Here is a 23390-nt window from a genome sequence, read left to right as displayed (position 1 = left end):
AATTCAGTGGTTTTTAGTATGTTAGCAGATGTGTGTGAGCGTCTCCACAGTTGACTTGAGCACATTTCACCCTCTCAGAAAGAACTCTGTTCCCTGAACTATCACCTCCTTATCTTCCCCCTCCTCACCTCCCCCCTTCTTCCCCCCCAACCACCAATCTGCTTTCTGTCTCTATGGATTTGCCTGTTCTGGACATTTCATATCAGTGGAATCAGATAACACATGGCCTTTTGTGTGTGGCTTCTCTCACTCAGCTTCCTGTTCTTAAGTGGTAGCTTGTGTCTTGGCCGCCTCATTCCTTTTTATGGCTGAATTGTATTCCATTATACGATGGACCACATTTAGTTTATTCATTTATCCATTGATGGGCCTTTAGGCTGATTTTGCTTTTGGCCATTATAAATGAATCGCTGTGAACATGAACATACAGATTTCCATGTGGGTATGTGTTCCCCTTTCTCTTGGGTGGATATCTAAGCCTGGACCTGCTGAAAGTGAAAGTGTTAGTCCCTCAGTCGTGTCCAACTCTCTGCGGCCCCATGGACTGTAGCCCGCCAGGCTCCTGTGTCCATGGGATTCTCCAGGCAAGAATACTGGAGTGGGTTGCCATTCCCTTCTTCAGGGGATCTTCCTGACCCAGGGATTGAACCTGGGTCTCCCACATTGTGGGCAGATTTTTTACTGTCTCATTCACCCAGCTGGATCATATTCATTCTGTGTTTAACCTCTTGAGGAATTAATTGCCAGATGATTTTCAAGAGTCACTCCACCATTTTCCATCCCCACCAGTCAGACGCTGCTCACCTTGGTTTCCCCTTTCTTGCCAGGGGGGCTCCGGGACTAGATTTGGCCCCTCAACCATTTCTAGACCTGGAGGCCCTTCCTTTCCCCCTTCCTGACTCATTTACTCCCAGGGGCTCCTGAGTAGGCCGTGGGGACCTGAAGGGAGATCCCTGGGTCTGGAGGCCTGAGGAATTCTGCCGAGAGCAGCAGGGTGTCTGTGGGGCTCACAATCTCAGTGATTCTTCCCTGGGTCTTCGGGGGTGAGGATGTCATCCTCTGCTTGGGGTTCTCAAAGAGGAGGCTCCCTTAAGGCTGGTGGCACAGGAGGCGGAGGTCTGGAGTGACTGGTGGGGCTGCGTGGCTGTCACTGGAGTCCTCTTGAAGTCCATAGGCTCTTGGCTCAGTGGCCTTCAGGGGGGCTGCAGAGGGGACTCATGCTGACAGAGCACCTACCATATCAGGCCTGTGGAGATGTCACCATCCATTTTCTAGGTGAGGCTCAGAGAGGGCAGTGCCTTGCCCAGGGTCACACAGCAAGAGATGAGGTGGAGAGGTGTGCTGAGCCCAGGGGGTTGCCACCAGCCAATTCCTCTCAGGTCTGCCCTCTGTCTTGGGTACCACAAGGCCTGAGTGGCCAGAGATATCCTCCAAGCAGAGGCAGCTCAGAGGCACACTCTTTGCAGAGAGCTGCTTTGTGCCACCCGGGATTCCTGTCTCAGGCTGGGAAGGGGGCCTGGTGCTGCTGACCCCGGGTCTCGGGTCACTGGGTGGCACCAAGGGGGAGTCCAGTCCCCCGGGGCTCTCTCCCATCTGCAGCCAGGGAGCAGCCAGCCGAGGAAGACAGTGGCCTGGGGGGAGTCTTGGTCCCTGCAGAAACGTGCGTGGGCAAGAGAGATAATAGTGGGGGTGGCTCCAAGTGGGGCCCTGCGGGCTCGGCCCTCCACCCCTGCGCCCTGGGGACCAGGCCTGAACCAGAGGAAGGGGCAGCCCAGCCCCCACCTCCTCTCCATACTGCTCTGAGTCACTGGTTTCCTTCCTGTTCAGAGGTGTTATTTTAAGAATGCGGTGTCACCAGAGGACCAGGGCCAGTGCTGACACTTCGTTTCTAGCACCTCGTCCACCTGGTTCTTCTCGGCCACCCGCCGGCTCCCTGCCAGTAGGCCTCGGGGAGCCCCTTCCTTCTCCCCAAGATCTAGCTCCTCTTTCTTAGTCATTTCTGTCCCAGGCCTTCCAGCCTGGCATGTCCTCTGCTGTGTGCTCTCTTTCTCCCTCCTTGCTCAGCCGTGCCCCCATTTCTAAAGGAGGAAATGCAGGCGTGGAGGGGGTAAGCCTTCCTATCGATACCCCAGCCGCTCCCCCACTCCTGCCCTGCCTCGCTCCTCTGAGGTCCGAGACAGAGATTTCCCCTTCTAAATCTTTTTTTTTTTAAGTTTATTATTATTATTATCGGCTGCATTGGGTATTTGTTGTTGTGGGCAGCCTTTCTCTAGCTGCGATGTGTAGGCTTCTCACGGCGGTCGCTTCTCTTGTTGCGGAGCACTGACTCTGGGTGCGTGGGCCTCAGTAGTTGCGGCAGGCAGGCTTAGTTGCTCCGCCTATGGACTCTTCCCCGACCAGGGATTGAACCTGTGTCTCCTGCACTGGCAGGTGGATAGTTAACCACCGAACCACCAGGAAACGTCCTACCGCTTTGGTCTTGTGTCGCCCTGGCAATAGGTGAGACCTGGGCAGTAGCAGAGAAAGCTGCTGTGGGTATGATGGCCAAGGTGGCCTCATGGACAAGGCTCAAGGACATGCCTCCCAGGACAGAAGCAGGTGTTGCCTGGCCTTGTGCAGCCCCCTGCAGGTGGTGAGGAGGGGCGCTGGGGGGAACCCCCACCTCTGGCCCTGCCGCCTCCCCCCTAGCAGTGTACCGGCCAAAGTTGCCTTGTGATCCTTCCTTACTCCCATGACAGGGCAACGAATAGCCTCCTGAGGCCAGCGTGTTTCCTTCCTGCCCAGGTCTCTTTACTTCAGAGTGCCCAGCCAGTGTGCCTTCTTGGAGGACAGCCCCTCTGGTCAGAAGCAGCACACCCCACGGTGTTCTCTGATATTTCCCGGCCTCTTGATGAAGGCCACCTGGAGGGGCAGAGTGCTGTGTCCTCGTCCTGTCCAGCAGGGCCGGAGTGTGAAAGTGATCCTTCCCCTGCGGGTTTGGCAGGTCAGAGGCAGGCTGGGACCCCACTGCCCTCCCAGAAGTCCGTCTCTTCTTTTCTGGCCCATCCCACCTTGTAGAAACGGGCCCCCCCGCCGCCTCTTACCTGTCACCTGGGGCCTCTCTATGTTGTCCTTCAGCCCCTCCTGGCCCTCTTAGACTGTGGGGACTGCCATCTTTAAAACCAAAAGAAGGCAGTTGAGTCGCCAAATACTGGGCTTCTCGAAAGCCCTGTAAGGTAGTTCCTATTTGCTCTATGCCCATTGTCCAGATGAGGACGCTGAGGCCCTGATTGTTGAAGGCATATGTCTGACAGTTAGCAACGGGAGCGCCATCACTTAAATTAGGACCCACCTGCTCCCCGAAGTGAACATGTAAGGCATGCCCACTCCCGCCAAGCTTGTGTTTTATTAGCTTGTGGCGAACATAAAAGACCTGATGCAGAGTCACCCGGGATTAAGCACAGCATTTAATACCCTGGAATTCAGCACAGGCATCTTTGTAGGACTCCTTGCCGTCCTGAGATGTGGGCTCTCAATCATGTGCAGTAACGTATTCACCCTCTCTGGTTGGGAAGTTCTGCACTGAGTCTGTCTGTGGTCTCTCCTGCTGCCCTGATGTTCAGATACACAGAGTGGGGGTGGGGAAACCTCCCCGATTAGAGCCAAGCCCCTGGAAGAGCAGCTGACCCAGCGTGGGGGGAGATGGCCTGTGCCAGCCATGGGGCAGTGTCTCCATCCTGGGGAGAGTAGCTGAGCTTGGGGCCTGGAATTTCCTGAGGAATGGTGAAGTGTCCTCGGCCAAGGCTGTCCACGGAGGGCAGGAGGCCTGTCCCTGGGGAAGTGACAGGTTGGACCTGTACCATGCTGCTTGGGGGTGGTGGGGTGGTCCCCATCAGCTGGGATGATGTCAGGAGGTGTGTTCAGCTCCATCTTCAGGGGTTGGTTCAAGGGCGGGGCCTGATATGCCACCCTCCCTCACCCCAGGGCCCTACCCTGAGGCTTCAGGACACCACATCTCCATCTTCGCCTGCCCAGCCTGACCCATCACCCTCTGTACCTGAGTCTTATACCACCGTCATCCATGGCTGCCTGTGTGAGTGTGTGAGACAGAGAGAGGGAAGGAGGTGAGAGGGATTGGAAGAGAGGGCAACACAAAGAGAGATGCACAGAGACATACAGAAGGAGACACACAAAGAGGGGTACAGGCAGAGAAAGGGCAAGCCCCTCCCTCCAGGGCTGGAGCTGACAGGTGGGATTCAAGTATCAGCTCATCTCTTACCAGCCAGAGGCAAATGTTTTAATCTCTCAGAGACTAGATTTTCTCACCTGTAAAATGGGGATGGTAATTATATCAGTCAGTAACTGCTGTGTAACAAACTGGCCCCAAATTTAAACAACAAGTTGATATTTCCCACAAGTACTGAAGTCAGCTGAGCAATTTCTCTTGATGTGGGTTCAGCCCACTCACATCCTTGGGCAGCTGGAAAGTCAGCTGGTGATTCTAGCTTTTGGCTAGGATGGTGCTGCTGTCCTCTGTGCCAGCTTCTTGCCTCCAGCAGGCCAGGCTACACTTGGTTTCTTGACAGTGAGGGACAGGGGGAGCAGGTGAACAAGAGAGGAAGAAAGAGCAGAAAGGCTTCATCTGCTTTCACAGTTTGCATCTGTCCCATTGGGGCTTCCCTGGTGGCTTAGTCAGTAAAGAATCTGCCTGCAATGCAGGAGACCCAGGTTTGATCCCTGGGTTAGGAAGATCCCCTCGAGGAGGGCATGGCAACCCACTCCAGTATTCTTGCCCAGAGAATTCCACGGACAGAGGAGCCTGGCAGTCGACAATCCATGGGGTTGCAAAGAGTCAGACGTGACTGAGTGGCTAACAAACAAACAGAAAAAAAAAACATTGGGTGTGTATGGATACAAGGTGGGCAGGAAAAATTGCTTCCATGAATATAGTCACTGTACCCTGATGTTGATAATGACCCTGATACTTCTTGGACCTCTCAGTCTTCCAGGCATGGCTGAGAGCTTTGCATTCATTATCTCGTTGGGTCTTCACAACAACTCTCCGAGTTTAACCCCATTTACGGATGAAAACCTGGGGCACAGATGGGCTGAAGTTGCTCTCCCAGAGACATACAGCTGGAAGATGCCAGAGCCGGGATGTGAGCCCGGGTGGTTAGCCTCTAACTGCAGCCCTGCCGTCCAGGCGAGAGAACAGACAGCATCTAGCTCAGCTCTTGCCCCATCACAGACACTGTAGCAACTTCCTCCTTTTGATTTGCACACTTGTTGTTGTTGTTGTATGTGGACCCAGTTCATTCATTTCTCACTGCTGTGTAGCCTTCGAGGTGTAAATGAGTGCTTACTTCCTTATTCCTTTTTCTGAAGGTGGATACTTAGCTTGCTTCTTTTAAAAACATTTTTGTCTGTACTATGCAGCGTGTAGGATCTTAGTTCCCCGACTAGGGATTGAGCTCGTACTCCCTGCATTGGAAGCGCGGAGTCTGAACCACTTGACCGCCAAGGAAGTCCTGGCTTGCTTCTAACGTGTCGCTGTTATGAACAGTGCCTTCCGGGCATTCTGGGGTCCATCTCCTGGTGGGACACAGTGCCTGTTCCCAGGGCACCTGCAGGAGGGGAGGGGGTCCTTGGGCACCCCTCTCTTCTCATCTCTGGGGCACAGATACCTGTGTATGTTTCCATCGGCTGTATGCATGCCTTCCTATCTCCCCACGTCTTTGCCAACCCTTGGCACTATTGGGCTGTTTCCTTTTCTGCCAGTCCCTGGTGGTGACAGGGTATCTCACCGTGTTTGGGCAGTTTTCTCTGTTCAAGACTGTTGCTGATCTCAGCTCACCTGGGATGTGTGTGCTTGTCCTTGGGCGCTCCTGCCAGCACTGCCCTGTGTCCTGCAGAGCAGCCATGGCGGCCCCAGGGGAGGGGGTCATAGTACCCATCGCTGTGTCCAGAGGTCACAGTCTGTTCCTGGCTGGGGCTGTGGGCTGGGTCCCCATGTTCCATTTCATGCCTGCCGGCAGCTGGTTCTCACACCAGTGGCAGCTCCCTGATGCCAGGGCCTGGGGCGCCGCAACAGGGCAGTGGCCAGCCCAGCCCACACCAGCTGCCCACAGTCCTGGCCCGGCTCTGACCTGCCTCCCTCTCTGTTTCCCTGCAGCCATTGTACAACCAGCCCTCCGACACCAGGCAGTATCATGAGAACATCAAAATGTGAGTACTTGAGGGCAGCCGTGCAGACGCACAGTGGGGTGGGGGGCCCGGGATGGGATGTGGGTTCTCAGTTCCCATCAGGGCTCCCAGCTAGGGCCAGGTGCTGGAGGAGGGGACAGAAGGGGGTGATTTGGGCAGGAATTCTGGGCCAGGCAGGGCCTTGGATGGAGAGGCAGAGGTGGCGAGGGGCCAAGGGAGTGGCCCTATGAAGCTTTGGGAGACAGACCGTGGTTTGGGAGGGTGGGCAAGCTGCATGCATAACTTCTGAGAGACAGAGGTGGAGGGCTGCAGGTCCTCTTCCTGTTTGAGCTGGAGGAATCTGTTACCAGGAGCAGGAGTGTGAGCTTGTGGAGTGGCCATGGAGTAAGCAGGGACCCTGTGGTTTGGGCTTTGAAGTAAGCATACTTAGGACTGTCTGTGGTCCACACAGGGGGTCCATCTGTGACACAGCCCAGTGTGGGAGCAGCTGGGAGCACTCACCCAGACCCAGAGGCTTTGGAATGGCCAGTATGATATAGCCCAGTGGAGGGGCCTTTTCCCAGATGAACACTAGAAGCGGAAAAATATCAGTGAAGTGCCACGCACAGTTGCCGTGGGCCGAGCTGGCAGAGCAGGGGCACCAGGACGGTGCTGCAGGCCAGTGTCTTTATGTGTTCAAGCTAGGCACCAGGCATTGAGGAACTGTGGCTGTCAGAAAGAAGTTGGCTTTTTTCTGGGGATGCGTTAGTAGGAGCATAGCCTCCTTGGCCGAGGAGGGGTTATTGCCTCATGTTGTTATCCAGGAGTCTAAAAGGTCAGGGGGGTCTTGCCTGTTGAAGAACATGTGGCTGTGAATGCTCCAGGGATGTTAGGTTATAGGTAGGTCCTTTGGGATCACAATCTTTGAACTGTTCAAGCTTCATTTTTGTGTGACCTGAGGAGGGCACTGCTTAGCTGGTCCAATGGGCAGTCCAATTTGGTCTGACTGTCCGAACTTCCTTGGGGTGGAGTTGCAGGGTGTATGTGCAGCAGTGAGCTCCCATCCCTGGGGGCATGCGAACCTCCTGATGGTTTTCAAGTATCTGCTGGTGCTGGACTACTTGTTGGGGAGGTCCTTCCTCTTGTAGTTTTTGGACCCGCATGACTAGTCTAGGCTTTGGTGACCCAACACGGCCACCCCCCTTGCAGCTCCCAGTGGCTGATGGAGCAACCTAGAAAAATCTCTTGTTGCCACCGAGGTCCTTGGCTTATTTGGGGTTGGGAGCACCTGCCTCACCTTCATTGCTGGCTGTCACTCAGCCTATGGCTGGCAGGGGCTATGGGGTGTCCTCTCCAGGGGAGCATTGGGGTATCCCTGGGTTTTCCGTGTCCTTTGTGGCCTGTGCTTTTGTTTGGCCTTGAGAGTGTGTTCATCGCTCAGGTACCAAATCCCTCTCAACACTACATGGTTTATTTTCCAATCAGGCCATATTAGTCCTTTATAAAGCTTCCCAGGACCTCCCTGAGGCCACTGCTGGGGGTGTGGGAGCCCCATATGGAGTTTGGGTGAGGGCATGGGGCCCTTTAGGACCTCTCATGGCTGGTTTAGGGGATGAGAGTGGCATGTTCTCAGCTGGGCAGACCCTGCTGGGAACATTCAATCATTCAGTACACATTTATTACACTCACTATGTGCCAGGCCCTGTTCTAGGACCTGGGGATTTAGCTGTGAACAAGACAAAGTTCCCCATACTTTCATTAAGCTTTATCTAGCAGTGAAGACAGAAAACAAGTTAAGTAAAGGGGAAAATATCAGCGAATTAAAAGTACTGCGGTCACATAGCTGTCTTAAGCTCTTTATGCTTTAATATACCGAGTTGTATTTTTCCTTTCAACATAACAATTTTTGATAGCAATATTATTACACTAGAAGTCTTGCATACATTTTTTTCACTAGACTACAAATGACTGATATTCTAAGCTGAATAGCGTGGATGATTTCAGGTTATAAAAATGGCCATAGAATCCAAACAACAAAGGCAAAAGGTATCCATACAAATAATACTAACTGATAAGATACTGCTACATATAAGTAAAATAAAACTATGAGTTTACTGAAACCAGTGCCCAATTTTTATATCCTATAATCTTCATCAGAGGACAGTTCTCTACTAGAGTACATTTTGGCTAAGTAGGTAACTGTCTAGTGAAATTTACTCCAAATCTAAGTCACAGATGAACATGTTTAAGTTTAAAACATAGAGGTAAATAATTTTGAGATTTCTTCAGTGATAAGTTGTCTGTTTCATGTTAGAAAAATGTATCTGTAAGCAAATTATTTGAATTGCTTTCTTCTTAGAATTTAAATTTTTTTCCCCATAGTTTGCCGCTGAAATCATCATCACTTCTGTAATTTTAGTTTCAGTGTGGTCGTGATTAAATCAGTGCGGTCGTTTACTTTAAACAATACTATGAAGGGACTTCCCTGGTGGTCCAGTGGTTAAGACTCCACTGCAGAGAGCATGGGTTCGATCCCTGGTCCGGGAACTAAGATCCCACATGCTGTGTGGCATGGCCAAAAAAAAAAAAAAGACAAAGAAAAAATGCTATGAAGATGGCAAACAGGGTGATGGGAGAGAATGTAAGGGGTGACTTTAGCCAAGGGGATCAGGGCCAGGGCCTGACAGCTGAGAGAACATTCAGAGACCAAGCAGCAGCTGGCATGTAGACCCCCCCCCCCCCACACACACACACACAGGCAGGTGGAACAGGCGTTGCAAAGGCCCTGGGGCTGGACTGAGCTGGCGGGATCACAGAGAAGGCAGGCGTGTCCCAAAGGGGTAGGTGAGGGAAAAGAAGGTGCTAGGCAAATCAGGGCTGGCGACGAGTTTGGGGTTTTATTTTCTGTGCTAAAGGAGGCTAGTGATGAGGTTTACATTAAGTGATGTGATGGGGTTTTTGCGAGCCTACGGTCTGGGGGGCAGGTTGAGGACCACAAGCATCTGGCTCGCCTGGCCAGTCACTCTCGGTGCCTCAGTTGTCCCATCTGTGAGATGGGTTGAAGATTCAGTGAATCCCTAAAAGCTATTCAGAGTCAGGCATGTAGGAAGTGTTCTGTGATTTTTCTCACTTCATCAACAGAGACCAAGAGAGTTATCCTCCCTCATTCATTCACTCATTCATTCATTCAGCAGATATTTAGGAACACCTGCTCTGTGTCAGGCACTGTTCTGGGCCCTGGGGAGAGAGCAGTGAATGAGGAGGTCTGCCATTCTGGTGGCGCAGACAGATCATAAAGAAATACATCTGTGATATAATGATAGCTTGATAAGGACAAGAAGACACATCAGGCTGGGGCTGGGGTGAGGCGTTCTCTTTCTCAGAGTGCAAAGCTTCGCCAGCTCACCCTGACTGGGCCTCCTCCCAGGCTCCCTCCCTCCCGCCTCTGTAATCGCCACCAGGTGGAAGGTTATCCCTTCCCCAAGGACCTTGCCCTGTCACTTTAATTTCTCTTTGTCTGCGTGCTGGGGCCTCTGAGTTAAAGTTAATTTCACGCTTGACTTCCTGCTGCACTGGCAATTTCAGACGTGTTGAAGTCACCTGTACCCACCTCGATGCCGTCCTCTGCCACCTGCCTCCTCGGGAGGCGTGGGGGCGGCTGCCCATGCTCGTGGTGGGGGCGGGGGTGGTGCGGGAGACTGGCTGCGGCCTGGTCTTAGCCCCAGTCCATGGCAGTGACTCCACAGACCTCCCAGGCTTTGGGAAGCAGGGGAAGGGGCCGGGGGTGGGTGGGGGTCGACCCCAGAGCGGCATCAGTGGGTGCTCCGTGGAGGGGCTCCCTGCCCTCTGCAGGCTGGACCCATGGGGAGAGCTGGGGGCTGAATTCTCTGGGTCGGGGAGCCTACGGTGATTCGGTGAAAGGTTGTGGGTTTGATGCAATGATTACAGTTGCAGTTCCTGTGTGCTCTGCCAGGGCCACCCCTTCACCTGGTGTTGAGCCTTTTCCTCTCCTCCCCTCAAGGCTGGAAGCCTGCTAGCTCCTAGTGGCTTTTCCTTCCGGATTTTCTTGTCTTACAGACTGATTTCTCCCCTTCTCCTGCCTTGCTGGGGTTTGGCTGATGCCCTAGGGCCATGCAGGTGGGAAGGGCACTCTGGACCCAGGTTACTGTTAACTGATCCTTGTGGTCTTGTTCTGGAGGTTCAGAGATGTTGAGTAACTTCCCCCAGGGCCACACAGCCACACTCTTTAGACCAGCTCAGTGTGCACATCCACCCTGCTTTCCTCGCCTGTGTCTGCATCCAGGCTCTTCCCCTCACTAGCCTAGTGACCTTGGGCAAGTCACATCACTTTGCTTGTCAGTAAATTGGTCTCCTTGGAAGTCACATTGTGTGGGAAAAGTGCTTGGCCCCCAGTGAGCATGTTTTGGACCATCAGTCACCCCAAGCTGACAAGCTTTTCCCAAGGCATTCAGGGCCCTGCACGGGCTGCCTCCGTCTTACTCTTCCCCTGAAGTCAAGGGGTCTGGTTCTCCCTGAACACCCCTCCTTTCCTCCCTTGGAAGGGTGTCCACCTCATTTCTCTTTGCCCACCCATTCACTGCTTCTCCCAAGCCTCTGCTCAAACCTCATCTCCTTCAGGAAGCCTCCTCTGATTGTCGCATGCTTTCCTTTTTAAGAATCCTGTAGACCCCAGGGCTTGGCCAGACTCTCCCCGAACATCCACAGACTTTTCATTCCTTCCTAGCTCCCCTTCTCCTAGTTCACTGTCAGCCAACAAAGCCTGTATTTCTTGACAGGTTGTGCTTTTTTAAACCCTGACTTCTCCAGGAGACTTAGATATCCTTTGCACCCTAAAAATGCTTCCACCAATGAACTCATCACATTGCTGGTCTGTCGGTCCTTCCAGAACCCTTGGAGAGAGACTCTGCTTCTTATTTTTGCTAGACAAAATCTCGGCAGAGAAGATTTGTCTGCAGTATGCTGTTTACAGCTGCAGTACCTAAACACTTCTTGCGACAAAATAAACACTCAAAAAAAAATAAAAAAAGTTTGCCAGAAGAGTGTTAAACAAATGAACACCCCAAGCCAGATGTCTAGAAGCTTGTGAACCCAGATGCATGCCTCTGGGGCAGGAACAAAGTTAGAGAGGGAAGGGCTGGTGGGAGGTGCTAGGGAGTGTGGGGACTAGGGTGAATGGTGAGCTTGTCACTCTTTTAAATGGGCAATCAGGGGACTTCCCTGGTGGTCCAGTGGGTAGAACTCCAATCGTCCAGTGCTGGGTACAGAGGTTCGATCCCTAGTCAGGGAACTAGATCCCACGCAGCCCAGTTAAGTGTTCACATGCCACAACTGAGACCTGGCACAGCCAAATAAATAAACATTTAAAAAGGGTAGCGGGGGGCAGTCAGACCTCAGTTCCCAGTCTGTGGCCATAAGGGAGTGTGATCAGGCTGCCTGATTTTTTTTTTTAAGAGAAGCTCTCTGTTCAGCTTTTTATGCAGCAGCTTCTGGTTGTCAGTGATGGCAACAAACGCAAGAAAGCTCCACAGCCCAAACACAGCAGTCTCAGGAACTGGCCCTGCTTGGTGAACTGCACCTGTTTGCAACCTGTGGCCTTGACACTGGTCCTCTTTGGCAGTCAGCGAATGGATACCTGCCATGGATACCAGCTTGCTCTGGAAGGAAACCCAGATCAGCTGGGGAGGACACGTGCCCTCCAGTAGCTGTGGGGAATGGAGATGGCTGCTTGCCTGGCCTCTGCCCCTGTGAGCGAGCCTTTGTTCTCACCGAGGCCTCTTCAGCTCGAAGCCACAGCACCGTGCTTGGGGTAGACTGTTCCAGGCTGTGTGAGTTTCCTCAGGCTGCCAGAACTTGTCACAACAACCAGGCTGCCTGGAAACTATAGTGATTCATTCTCTTGTGGTTCTGGAGGCCGGAAGTTCGAAATCCAGGGATTGGCAGGGTGATCTCTTGCAGGTGCTATGGGGAGGATCCTTCTATGCGTTTTCTAGCTTCTGGTGTTTGCTGAGCATCCTTGGCGATCCTTAGCCTGTAGATGCTTCACTCCAACCCTATCTTCACATGGCCCTCTTCCTGTGTCTTTTCACCCCCAAACCATCTCCCAGTCCATGGAAAAATTGCCTTGCGTGAAACCTGTCCGTGGTACCCAAAAGGTTGGGGAACACTGCACAGACTTTCTTTGGATTTTCCATTTTCCCACCGATGCCTGTTTTCTGGTCCAAGATCTGATCCAGAATCCTTCTCTGTACTTCATCCTCGTGACCCCTTGGTCTTTGCTCTGTGACCATTTCTCAGTCTTCCTTGATTTTCCTTACCTTGTCACTTTTGAAGAGGACTGCTCACGGAATCTGCAGAATGCCCTACGATTTGGGTGTGTTTGATATTTTCATAGGAGGAGGCTGGGCTTGTGGATTTGGGGGAAGAGTTCCCCCGAGGTGAGGGGGTGCCCTTCCAATCATGATACATCAGGGGCACCCAACACTCTGACTGAGGGTGTTTATGTCACTACAGGTGGTGTTGACTTTGCTCCCTTGCTCAGGGAAGTGTCAGCTGTGTCTCCACTGTCAAGTTGCTGTCTTTCCCGTCCCTACTCTGTGCATTATTTTTATTTTTTTGGATGTGGGCCATTTTTAAAGTCTTTATTGAATTTGTTACAATATTGTTTCTTTCTGTTTTACATTTTGGTTTTTCTGGCCAGGAGGCATGTGGGATCTTAGTTCCCTGACCAGAGATCGAACTTGTGCCCCCTGCATTGGAAGGTGAAGTCTTAACCACCACTCTGGACCACCAGAGAAGTCCCCACTCTGTGCTTTAGAAACAAGTCGCTGTCCAGCCTACTGTCAAGGGGAGGGGAGTCCAGCTGCACCTCCTAAAGGGCGAATATCAAAGACTTTGTAGACTCAAGTGAAAGCCGCCACAATGCTTAGTAAATATTTGGGGAAAATGCTTTGCAGCTATGCCAATTTCTCATCTTTCCTCAACATTTCGCCAACCAGTTTAACATTCATGGAAGTGTCTTGCCTGTAACAATTAGCACCGTGGTATCTAATAGTGATTTTCTACTTCCCTCAGTCCTTCTGCGTTTAGTAATTGAAATTCTGTAAGGCTTCCCCGGTGGCTCAGTGGTAAAGAACCTGCCTGCAGTGCGGGAGACACAGGGTTTGATCCCTGCATCGAGAAGATCCCCTGGAGAAGGAAATGGCAACCCACTCCAGTATTCTTGCCTGGGAAATCCCATGGACGGAGGAGTCTGGCGGGCTACAGTCCATGGGGTCACAAAGAGTTGGACTTGACTGAGCATGCATGCACACACACAAAGAACATGTGTCCCTTCTCTCTCCTTTGTTTATTTATTCTATCATTTATTTACATCTGTGTAGACGTGTGGATATTTATTTTATTCTTCGGGTTATAATCTAGCACTAGTGTTATTTACTTTGCTTCTCAGATTGTTCCAGCTTTGGCCGTCAGAAACTCTTTTAGGTTGGGTCCTGTGTCCTTTTGACTCCCCTCCCACCACAGTTTTTTTTTTCCTTCCCTTTTAACACTTCTCTACTTAAAAATGTTCTGGGCTCATCTTGTATATTTCCTGCCCCAGCGCTGGACTCAGTCATTCCTCCAGGGAGAAATGGCTCTATTTTTTTTTTTTTTGGCCATGTCCCTCTGCATGCAGGATCCTAGTTCTCCGACCAGGGATTGAACCCGTGCACCCTGCAGTGGAAGTCTTAACCATTAGACTGCTGGAGAAGTTCTGAGAAATGGCTCATTTTACTGGAGAATGGTGTTAGAGACCAAGACCTCAGAGCTGGTGGGCTCATTGCTCGGTGCTGTCATGGCTTCTTGGCCTTCTCAGCTGCTGCCTTTAGGTCCAGACCCTCTCCTATGTTCTAACCCATGAGGCCTTGCACAGTGGGCCCTGCTCACCTAGTTGCTCTCCTCCCTTCTTGTCCCTCCTCAGCACTATGCAGCCACAAGGATCTTCTTCTGTCTGTTCTGCAAACACTTGAGTTTGTTCCCACCTCAGGGCCTTTGCACACCCAGTGTGCTCTGCCTGGGGTGCGTCTCCCTGTGGATCGTTCCACAGCTGGGCCCGCCTGGTGATTGAAATGTCCAGGCAAACTCTGAGACACTTTTCTGCACCCCGAATCTAAAATACCTATGCCCTCCCCTCCCCCAGTCACTGCCCCATCCCTCTGGGTAAGTTTCTGAATCAACCTGCCTGACTTCAGGCTCTACTACAAAGCCACAGTCATCAAGACAGTATGGTACTGGCACAAAGATAGAAATGTAGATCAATGGAACAAAATAGAAAGCCCAGAGATAAACCCACGCACATATGGACACCTTATCTTCGACAAAGGAGGCAAGAATATACAATGGAGAAAAGACAATCTCTTTAACAAGTGGTGCTGGGAAAACTGGTCAACCACTTGTAAAAGAATGAAACTAGAACACTTCCTAACACCATACACAAAAATAAACTCAAAATGGATTAAAGATCTAAACGTAAGACCAGAAACTATAAAACTCCTAGAGGAAAACATAGGCAAAACACTCTCCGACATAAATCACAGCAGGATCCTCCATGACCCACCTCCCAGAATATTGGAAATAAAAGCAAAAATAAACAAATGGGACCTAATTAAAATTAAAAGCTTTTGCACAACAAAGGAAACTATAAGCAAGGTGAAAAGACAGCCTTCAGAATGGGAGAAAATAATAGCAAACGAAGCAACAGACAAACAATTAATCTCAAAAATATACAAGCAACTCCTGCAGCTGAATTCCAGAAAAATAAACGACCCAATCTGAATCTAAGGTTATCATTTTTTAAAATATTTATTACTTGGCTGCATCGGGTCTTAGTTGTGGCACGCAGGATCTTTGTTGCTGCACACAGACTCTCTAGTTATGAGGTATGGGCTTAGTTGCTTCAGGGCATGTGGGATCTTAGTTCCCTGACCAGGGATTGAACCCATGTTCTCTGCATTGCTGGGCGGATTTTTAACCACTCGACCACCAGGGAAGTCCCCAGGATTATCTTCCTTATTGTCAGTGTGGTCCCTCTATGTGTCGCCTGCCTCCGTGAGGACTCGGGGCTTTGTGTTGCTCACCCCTGCGTCCCAAGGGCCCAGAACAGTGCCCGGCACATAGTAGGTGCTCGGTGAACTTTTGCTGAGTGACTGAGGAGATGGAAGCATGATGCCATTGCTCCCATTATTCGGATGAGTAAACTGAATTTGAGGGACCTTCTGAGATTTGCTCAGAGAGACCCTGCCATGGAATGAGGGGTTCTGGTCTCAGCCTCTGTGGCTGAGGACCCCCGGTGCCCACCCTGCTGGGGGGTGGGCAAGATTGATGTTAAGTAGTGAGTCGTCGAGGTGGGAGGCCTGCGTGGCGGGAGGTGAAATCAGATTGATCCAGGGAGCCCAGGGTCTCTTACCAGCGACCCTCCTGGAAGTGAGCATGGCCTTTCCTTGTCGGAAGATGGGTGGAGACAGGGCTCTAAGCCTGGCTGGGGTCCATAAATGAAGAGGGTCCGTGCAGGCCTGTCAGCATCTCAGACTTGAGACCCGGTAGTGAGGATGCTGGAAATCACTGCAGGGTCTGGGGGCACTCTTTCGCCCAGGGATAAGGCGTGCTGGTAGATCCATGCATGCATGGCTCCCAGCCATCGGTTTGTGAGCTTTTCGCAAGGGTTTTGGGTGCAGCTGAGGCTATGAGCAAGTCGAGGGACCCCGCCCCAGAAAAATTGATCCCACTGTACACCCGGATGGGGGCAAGCAAGTACACAGGCCTGATGGCCTCCCGGGGCCTGTCTGTGACCCCCGCAGACCCCAGCTGCTGCACTCTGCTGTGCATTGGAGGTTGTGGGGAGGGGGCCGGGGAAGGGGGTCCTTGGGTGTGTCTTCCCCCATTTTCTGTATCGGTCCGCATCTCTGACTCTCCCTCTGCCTCCTTCTAGGGCTCCATCTCCCTTTCTTTCACTTTTATTTTATTTGATTGAAGTATGGTTGATTCACAATGTGGTGTTGGGCTGTACAACTCTGCTGCACAGCAAATATATATATACAAATATATACGTTCTTTTAATATTCCTTTTTAAAATTTTGCCTCCTATATACCATTTCCATTCCTTTATTTATTCTTAATTGGAGCATAATTGCTTTACAATATTTCATTGGTTTCTGCCATATATCAACGTGAATCGGCCATAGGTATACATATGTCCCCTCCCTCTTGAACCTCCCTTCCACCTCCCACCCCGTCCCACCCCTCTAGGTTGTCACAGAGCACTAGGTTGTCATTGAGCTCCCTGAGTCATACAGCAAATTCCCTCTGGTGTTCTGTTTTACATATAAGAATGTTAATATTCTTTCCCCTTATGGTTTATCACAGGATATTAAGCATAGTTCCCTGTGCTCTACAGTAGGTCCTTGTTGTTTATCCATCGTCCCCCCACCCTTTCTTTGGATCTTGTCCTCCTTTGCCTGGAGGCCTGTTCCGCTCCTGTCTCTCTGTCTCTCTCTCTCTCTGCCAGGCTCCTTCCCCTCTGGGGCTCTGTCCTCATTTGGGATTTTATCCACTTCTCTCTCTCCCCTTGCTTCTCTCTGGGGCTCTGTCTGTCTTTCTGCTTTCCTTTTCTCCCTTGTTCCTGGTCTCGGTGTCTCTCTCTCTGCCTTTCTTTCTCCCTGAACCGCCCACATCCCTCCCACCCCCTGGAAGTGCCCGCTCCCCTCTGAGCCCACGGTGCTGTGTGTGGCCTCCTTGGTTGAGAACCCCGATGGCAGAAGGGGTCTGGCTTCACCAACCTGAGGCATGAGACCCCTCAAGTGCTTCCTGGAGTTCCTGCCGCACTGGCTCCCACCAGCCTGTCGCTGGTCTATCCACATCTCCCCCACCCCAGGGGGGCAGAGCAGGGGCTTTCTTGGTTGGAGGTGGCTTGGGGTCACTGAGGCCAGACCCCAGATCCTGCCTCTGTGTGGCTGCAGCTTTCAGGGGCTTAGTCCGCCCAGCCTGCGTTCCTGGTCTAAGGCTGTGGCTTTTTCTCTGTGGCTGGTTTCCCATGGCTGACTAGAGAGGGGAGCTTGGGTGTGTGTAGGGGTGATGGCAGCTCCGGGGAGGGTAGGAAGTCGCAGGACCTTGTCCCCCCTTCGGAGCCCTCTTTTCCTGCAGACCATGCTCAGCCAGAGTGTGGGTGGGGGGCACCTCGTACAGGGCAGAGGAAAGATACACATTGGCAGTACGTGGCTTGCCCTGGGGGACTATGGGGTCTCTTCCCTCACCGGGAGCCAGTCATGGGGCAAACTTCAGCGAGGGATGAGATTCCTGAAACCCTGCCTTTCTGACCTGCCCTGTTGGCTGTCTCCTTCCTACTTAGAAACCAGGCGATGCGGAAAAAGTTAATCTTGTACTTCAAGAGGAGGAATCACGCCCGGAAACAATGGGTAAGTCATCACCGGGGCCCCCAGCCCTGGAATCTCTTCTGCCGCCCCCTCCCTTCCGTGGACCAGGCTTCCTGGAGAGTTGAAACGGTCCTCGCCACTCAGGCCACAGCCCCCAGGACCACTGGGTTCTGAGCCTGATTCCTGAGTGTCTGGGGCATGAAGAAAAGCCAAGGACAGCAAGAGAAAGAGGAAAAGATAGCAGCTGCTTTAGTGAAGCCGGGGGTTCGGGGTTCAGCTGCCTCAAGGAGGCGGGGGTGTGGGCAGGAGGGGGTGCTGGGGACGCTGCCTCTCCTTTTCCAACCTGGAAGAGGAGAAAGCATAACATTAGCTGGGAAAACTAGTCCCTTGTCAGAGGACCCACTGTGGATATTTTGGGCAGAGAGAGGTCTGTTGGCAGAGGGGGAGGACGGGGGTAGGCTGTGTGCTGGGTGGTGGTGATTGCAGGGGATTCCCTGAGAAATGAGCCTTTCCCAGCCCACTGTGCTCATTCTGGGCTCAGGAAAATCAGGACCCAGAGAAGCAGTGAGGCCTCCTTGCTTAGGCAGTGGTACGACTCCTGCATTCTGCTGCATGCACACTCCAGTCTCAGCTGGGAGGCAGCCCCAAAGCAGGGAGAGCACACGCCAGAGAACACCTTTAGTTGTGGTTTAGGGTGGTCGTTTACATCACTGATTCGCTGGAGGAGGTTAGGGCTGAGGGATGGAGGGAGTGTTAACCGTTAGTATTCTTTCAGCTGTGAGAGGAAGACAAGCTGGCTCAGATGGGCTTAACCAGTCAAGGAATTTCTGTAGCTGACAAAGTCTACTGAGTGGAGTTCAGGAGTGGTTTGATCAGGTTGTGCCTGATCTGATGTACCTGAAGTCTATGCGGTTTTTTGGTTGTTGTTTTTTTTTTTTCCTAATTCTGTGTTAGCACATTGACAAACTGATTTTCATTTGGGACCTGAATTTCTGCTACAGGCTTGGAGGCCAGAAAGAGAGAACTACTGTTTCTTAGACCATCTCACAAAAGCTCGGATTATGTCACTTGAGGGCCCTGGACCCTTTGAAACAGTTTCCGAACCCACCATGCTCTGGCCCTAAATGTCAGCTGGACCCTCAGAGAAGGGAGATACTTCTGTCTCAGATGCTGAAGGACTGAGAGGCTGGGGGGGGGGGGGTTTGGGCAACACCTTTGGACTCTGGGGACCCATGGGGTGAGAAGTGGTGGGCTTCCCAACCTTTCCTTTCTTGACCTTCTCAGACTCCTAAATTGATTGGATGGTGACCAGAAGCACCCAACTGGGTAGATGGGGTTCATGAAACAGGGCATCCTATGTTATTCATTGAATTAAGAAATATTTACTGAACACCTGCTGTGGGCCTGGTGCAGTGCTGAGCTGTGTTATGCTGAGTGGAGGAGACAGAGGGACAAGTACCGTGCAGAGAAGTGGGGTGGGGGGCAGTCTGGATGTCCCACCTCAGAACTGAGAGAGGAATGACCAGAAAGGACGACCTGTGGGAATATCTGGGGGTCTGAGTGTCAAGAAGAGGGCACAGCAAGTGCAAAGGCCGTGAGGTAGGAACCAGCCTGGGGTAACATGGGACAGAATGCAACAGGCAAGTTGAACTGCAGAGCATGAGTGAGGAGACTGTGGTGGAAAACCATTCTGCACTAGGATGGAACATTTGGATTTTATTCCAAATACAGTGAGACAATTTATTCTTAATAAAGAATACAAAGTCTTTAATGTAAGGATTTTTAGTGATTCAGAAAGCTTGACAGTCATGTAGGCAGTTTGACAGAATACAGTGAATACCTATATGCCCACCATCTAGAATTCCTCATGGTTAACATTTCTTTGGGCTTCCCAGGTGGTTCTAGTGGTAAAGAACCAGCCTGCCAATGCAGGAGATGGAAGAGACGTGGGTTTGATCCCTGGGTTGGGAAGATCCCCTGGAGGAGGGCATGGCTATCCACTCCAGTATTCCTGCCTGGAGAATCCCATGGACAGAGGAGTCTGGCAGGCTACAGACCGTGGGGTCGCAAAGAGTCAGACACAACCAAAGTGACTTAATGTGCATGCACAACATTTCTTCTTTACATTCACTTCGTGTGTATGTGTCTCTGTGTGTGAGTATGAGTGTTTTTGTGTTGAGCTCTTAGAAAGTAAATGTGGATGCCCAGACCCTCGCCTGTCATGCTTCCATGTCTCTCTCTTGGATGAAGGAAATTCAGGAGCACACCTAAGGATGTACAGCTTTGCCCGAGTAGTCCTGCCTGGGTGAAGGGCATGGTTGGGGAGGTCCTTTAGCTGGGGAGAAAGGAGATCTGATCTACATTTTAAAAGGATCCTGGTGACTGCTATGGGTAAAGTTGGGTGGACATACATTCTTAAGAAATCTCCCAGGGCTCCTTGGAGGTCCTTTGAGGGGATGGAGGGGAAATGGGCTTATTTAAAGATAGAGGAAGAGGAACTGGAGACTTCTAAGAAACTCTGGGTGGCTTTGTGGCCAAGCTGAGCCCGTCTTAAGAGAGGCTCTTGTGAAAACGAATTCGGAAACCACAGAAATGACAGGAGGGCATCAGGAATGATCTTGCTCTAGTTCTTATATAATGAGCCCCAAGTCCTGTTCATTGTTGTCAGGCGGGACCTAGAGGGCTTGGTCAAGATGTGCGCCTTCAGATTTGTGTGTTACCCGCCTCCACCTGAGTCAGTTCTCCTCTGGCGGAGCTCTCACTTTTCAGAGGTTTCTGGGACTGCGACCTAGCAGCCCAGGCTGCCCTGCACGCCTGCTCTGCCCAGAGAGCTGAGGCTCTTTTCCCGGAGGGATGCCCAGCCCCAACAGGAACCCCCACCGGGCCTGCCCTATCCTTCCCTGAGCTTACCCCACGACCCTGGAAGCCAGATTGTGTGTGTGTTTGTGCATGTGTGTGTGTGTGTTCGGGGAGGGGGTTGTAAGACTGAGTCACTGATGCACAGGTTCAAACCCCATCCACCATACCTGCTGTGAGTGGTCCTGGGATAACTGTCTGGCCCCAAGCCTTGCTTTTCCTCATCTGTGAAATGGGGTCATGGTGGCACTGCAGGAAGCGCAGTGCCTGGCGGGGAGAGTGGGTGTGATTGATGGTGGCCGTGCAGGATGGGTTAGTCAGCGGTGAGCCCAGCCTGGATGGTGGGTGTATTCACTTCCTGAGGCGGCTGTATCAAATGGCCACAAACTAGGTGCCTGAGAACAACAGACATGTATTCTCTCTCTGTGCCGGAGGCCAGAAGTTCAAGATGAAGATGTGGGCAGGGCTGTGCTCCCTTTAGAGGCCCTAGGGGAAGCTCCTTCCTGCCTCTTCCAGCTCCTGGTGGCTCTAGACGATTCTTGGCTGTGGCCACAGGACTCCCATCTTGGCCTCCATCCTCACATGCCCTTTCCCCTCTCTTATCTTACAGGGACATCTGTCCTGGGGTCTAGTGTGTGTGTTAGTCCCTCAGTCGTGTCTGACTCTTTGCAATCCCATGGACTGCAGCACGCCAGGCTTCCCTGTCCTTCACCATCTCCCAGAGCTTGTTCAAACTCATGTCCATGGAGTCGGTGATGCCATCCAACCATCTCATCCTCTGTCGTCCTCTTCTCCTCTTGCCCTTCATCTTTCCCAGCATCAGGGTCTTTTCCAACGAGTCGGCTCTTTGCATCAGGTGGCCAAAGTATTGGAGTTTCAACATTGGTCCTTCCAATGAATATTCAGGGTTGATTTCCTTTAGGATGGACTGGTTTGATCTTGCAGTCCAAGGGACTCTCGAGAGTCTTCTCCAGGACCACAGTTCGAAAGCATCAGTTCTTTTTTTAAGAGATGGCTAAAGGATACACACTCTGTATCCCCTGCACCTCTGATGTCCTTATGCTTCACATCTGGCTTTGTCCTGACTCGGCCCAGCATCCGCTTCTGCAGCCTGAGTGATAGGCCACAGGACAGAGGCTGGGAGAGCCCCGGCCTCTCCCCTTCACCTATTGCTGAACACGCAGGACAGCCAGTGGGGGAACATTTCTGCGACTCTGTGGCGCCTGAGCCACTGAACCCAGCGGAAGAAAGCCTTAACGTGAGGCTGCCGGCTCCCTGGGGGTCTGGAGGATGCCAGGTCACTAGGTGACCACAGAGATCAGCTTCCCTGGCCAGCCAGCTCCAGTCAGCTCCGTATCACCTCCCTCCGTGTTCTCTGTTGGTTTGAGACTGTCTTCCTGAGTTTAGGGGGTTCCTCCTGGGCACCCCATCTCTTATTTCCTCCCTAATTGTAGAGTTGCATCCTGCCACACCTGGCAGCACAGGAGGGGTTCAAATCCTTGGGCCTGCTCAGTGATGGGGGCAAATCATTGAACTCCTGGCCTCAGTTTCCTGTTTCATTCAGTGGGGACTGTAGGAACACCCACCTCATCAAGCTACTGAGCGAGAGGCTGCAAGCAGCATGCTTGGGGCAACACCCAGACTACCGTGGGTGCTTGGAACTGTCAGCCGCAAGCCGACCCTCAAATTCAGAGGGACCCCAAATAGCCAAAACAGTCTTGAGAAAGAACCACCAAGTTGGAAGACTCACTTCCTCATTTTAAAACATATTGCGGGACTTCCCTGGCGGTCCAGTGGTTAAGAATTCACCTTCCAACACAGGGGACGTAGGTTCGATCCTTGCTCCGGGAAGATCCCACATGCCGTAGGGCAGCTAAGCCCAATGTGCCACAGCTACTGAGCCCACGATTTAGAGCCTTCGAGCTGCAACTATTGATCCTGAGCACCCAGAGTCCATGCTCCACAACGAGAAGTCACTGCTCGCCACAAGTGGAGGAAGGCCACAGGTAGCAACGAAGACCTAGCACAGCCAAAATTAGAAAGTAAATTTAAAAAACCCAGCAAAACTGCAGTAATCAGCACAGTGTGATTCTAGCCTAAGGACAGACACGGAGGACAGCGAAACAGAATAGAGAGTCTGGAATTAAGCCCTCACATCTGTGGCCGGTGGATTTTTGACAGGAGGCCAAGTCCATTCAGTGAGTTAGGACCGTCTCTTCAACAAATGGTGCTGGGACAACAGGACGGTCACACACACAGGAATGGAGTTGGACTCCACCTCACAGAATTAACACTCAACACTCACTCGAAATGAGTTAGAGACCTAAATGCAAGAGCGAAAGCCAGGGCTTCCCTGGTGGTCCAATGGTTAAGAATGCACCTGCCAGTGCAGGGGACTTGGGTTCAATCCCTGGTCCAGGAAGATCCCACATGCCTCGGAGCAACTAAGCCCCTGTGCCACAACTACTGAAGCCCCTGCTCCTAGAACCCGTGCTCCGCAACGAAGGGAGTCACTGCAGTGAGAAGCCTGTGCACCGTAGCTAGAGAGCAGCCCCTGCTTGTTGCAACGAGAGGAAGCCCGCATGCAGCAACGAAGACCCAACACAGCCAAAAATAAATAAAATAATCCTAAAAAAAAATGAAGACCCAACGCAGCCAAAAATAAATAAAATAATCCTGAAAAAACAAAAACCTCTAAAGCCATACAATCAAGAAAAGCCCTGGGGGTGAATCTTTATGACCTTGGATTTGGCAGTGGCTGTTGGGTGCGACCACCAAAAGCATGAGCAGTGAAAGGAAAAGTAAACACACTGGACTTTATCAGAATACCTGTCAGGATCCTGACCTCCTGTCTGGACTGTGTGATCCAGGCCTGATGGCCCCCAAGCTCTGAACTCCCACCTGTGCAGAGGGAATGGTGGTCACCGCTTTTGGAGGGTTTGGGAG

The 23390-nt window shown here is 51.9% G+C and overlaps 1 protein-coding gene across 15 annotated transcripts in view; it reads left to right on the top strand.

The window, feature by feature from the left end:
* Positions 1–23390, top strand: part of NCOR2 (nuclear receptor corepressor 2) — a 235573-nt gene that overhangs the window by 109059 nt on the left and 103124 nt on the right. For all 15 annotated transcript variants that reach the window (XM_081540412.1, XM_081540417.1, XM_081540407.1 and 12 more), the window contains 2 exons: positions 6152–6204; positions 17564–17630. In XM_081540412.1, the coding sequence (XP_081396538.1) occupies positions 6152–6204; positions 17564–17630 (120 nt within the window). The remainder of the gene's footprint in view (positions 1–6151; positions 6205–17563; positions 17631–23390) is intronic.

Source organism: Giraffa tippelskirchi, chromosome 11 (assembly GCF_054371585.1).
Source record: "Giraffa tippelskirchi isolate mGirTip1 chromosome 11, T2T-mGirTip1v1.2.pri, whole genome shotgun sequence".
NCBI classification, from domain to species: domain Eukaryota; kingdom Metazoa; phylum Chordata; class Mammalia; order Artiodactyla; family Giraffidae; genus Giraffa; species Giraffa tippelskirchi.
This window is presented reverse-complemented; position numbering and strand designations above follow the sequence as displayed.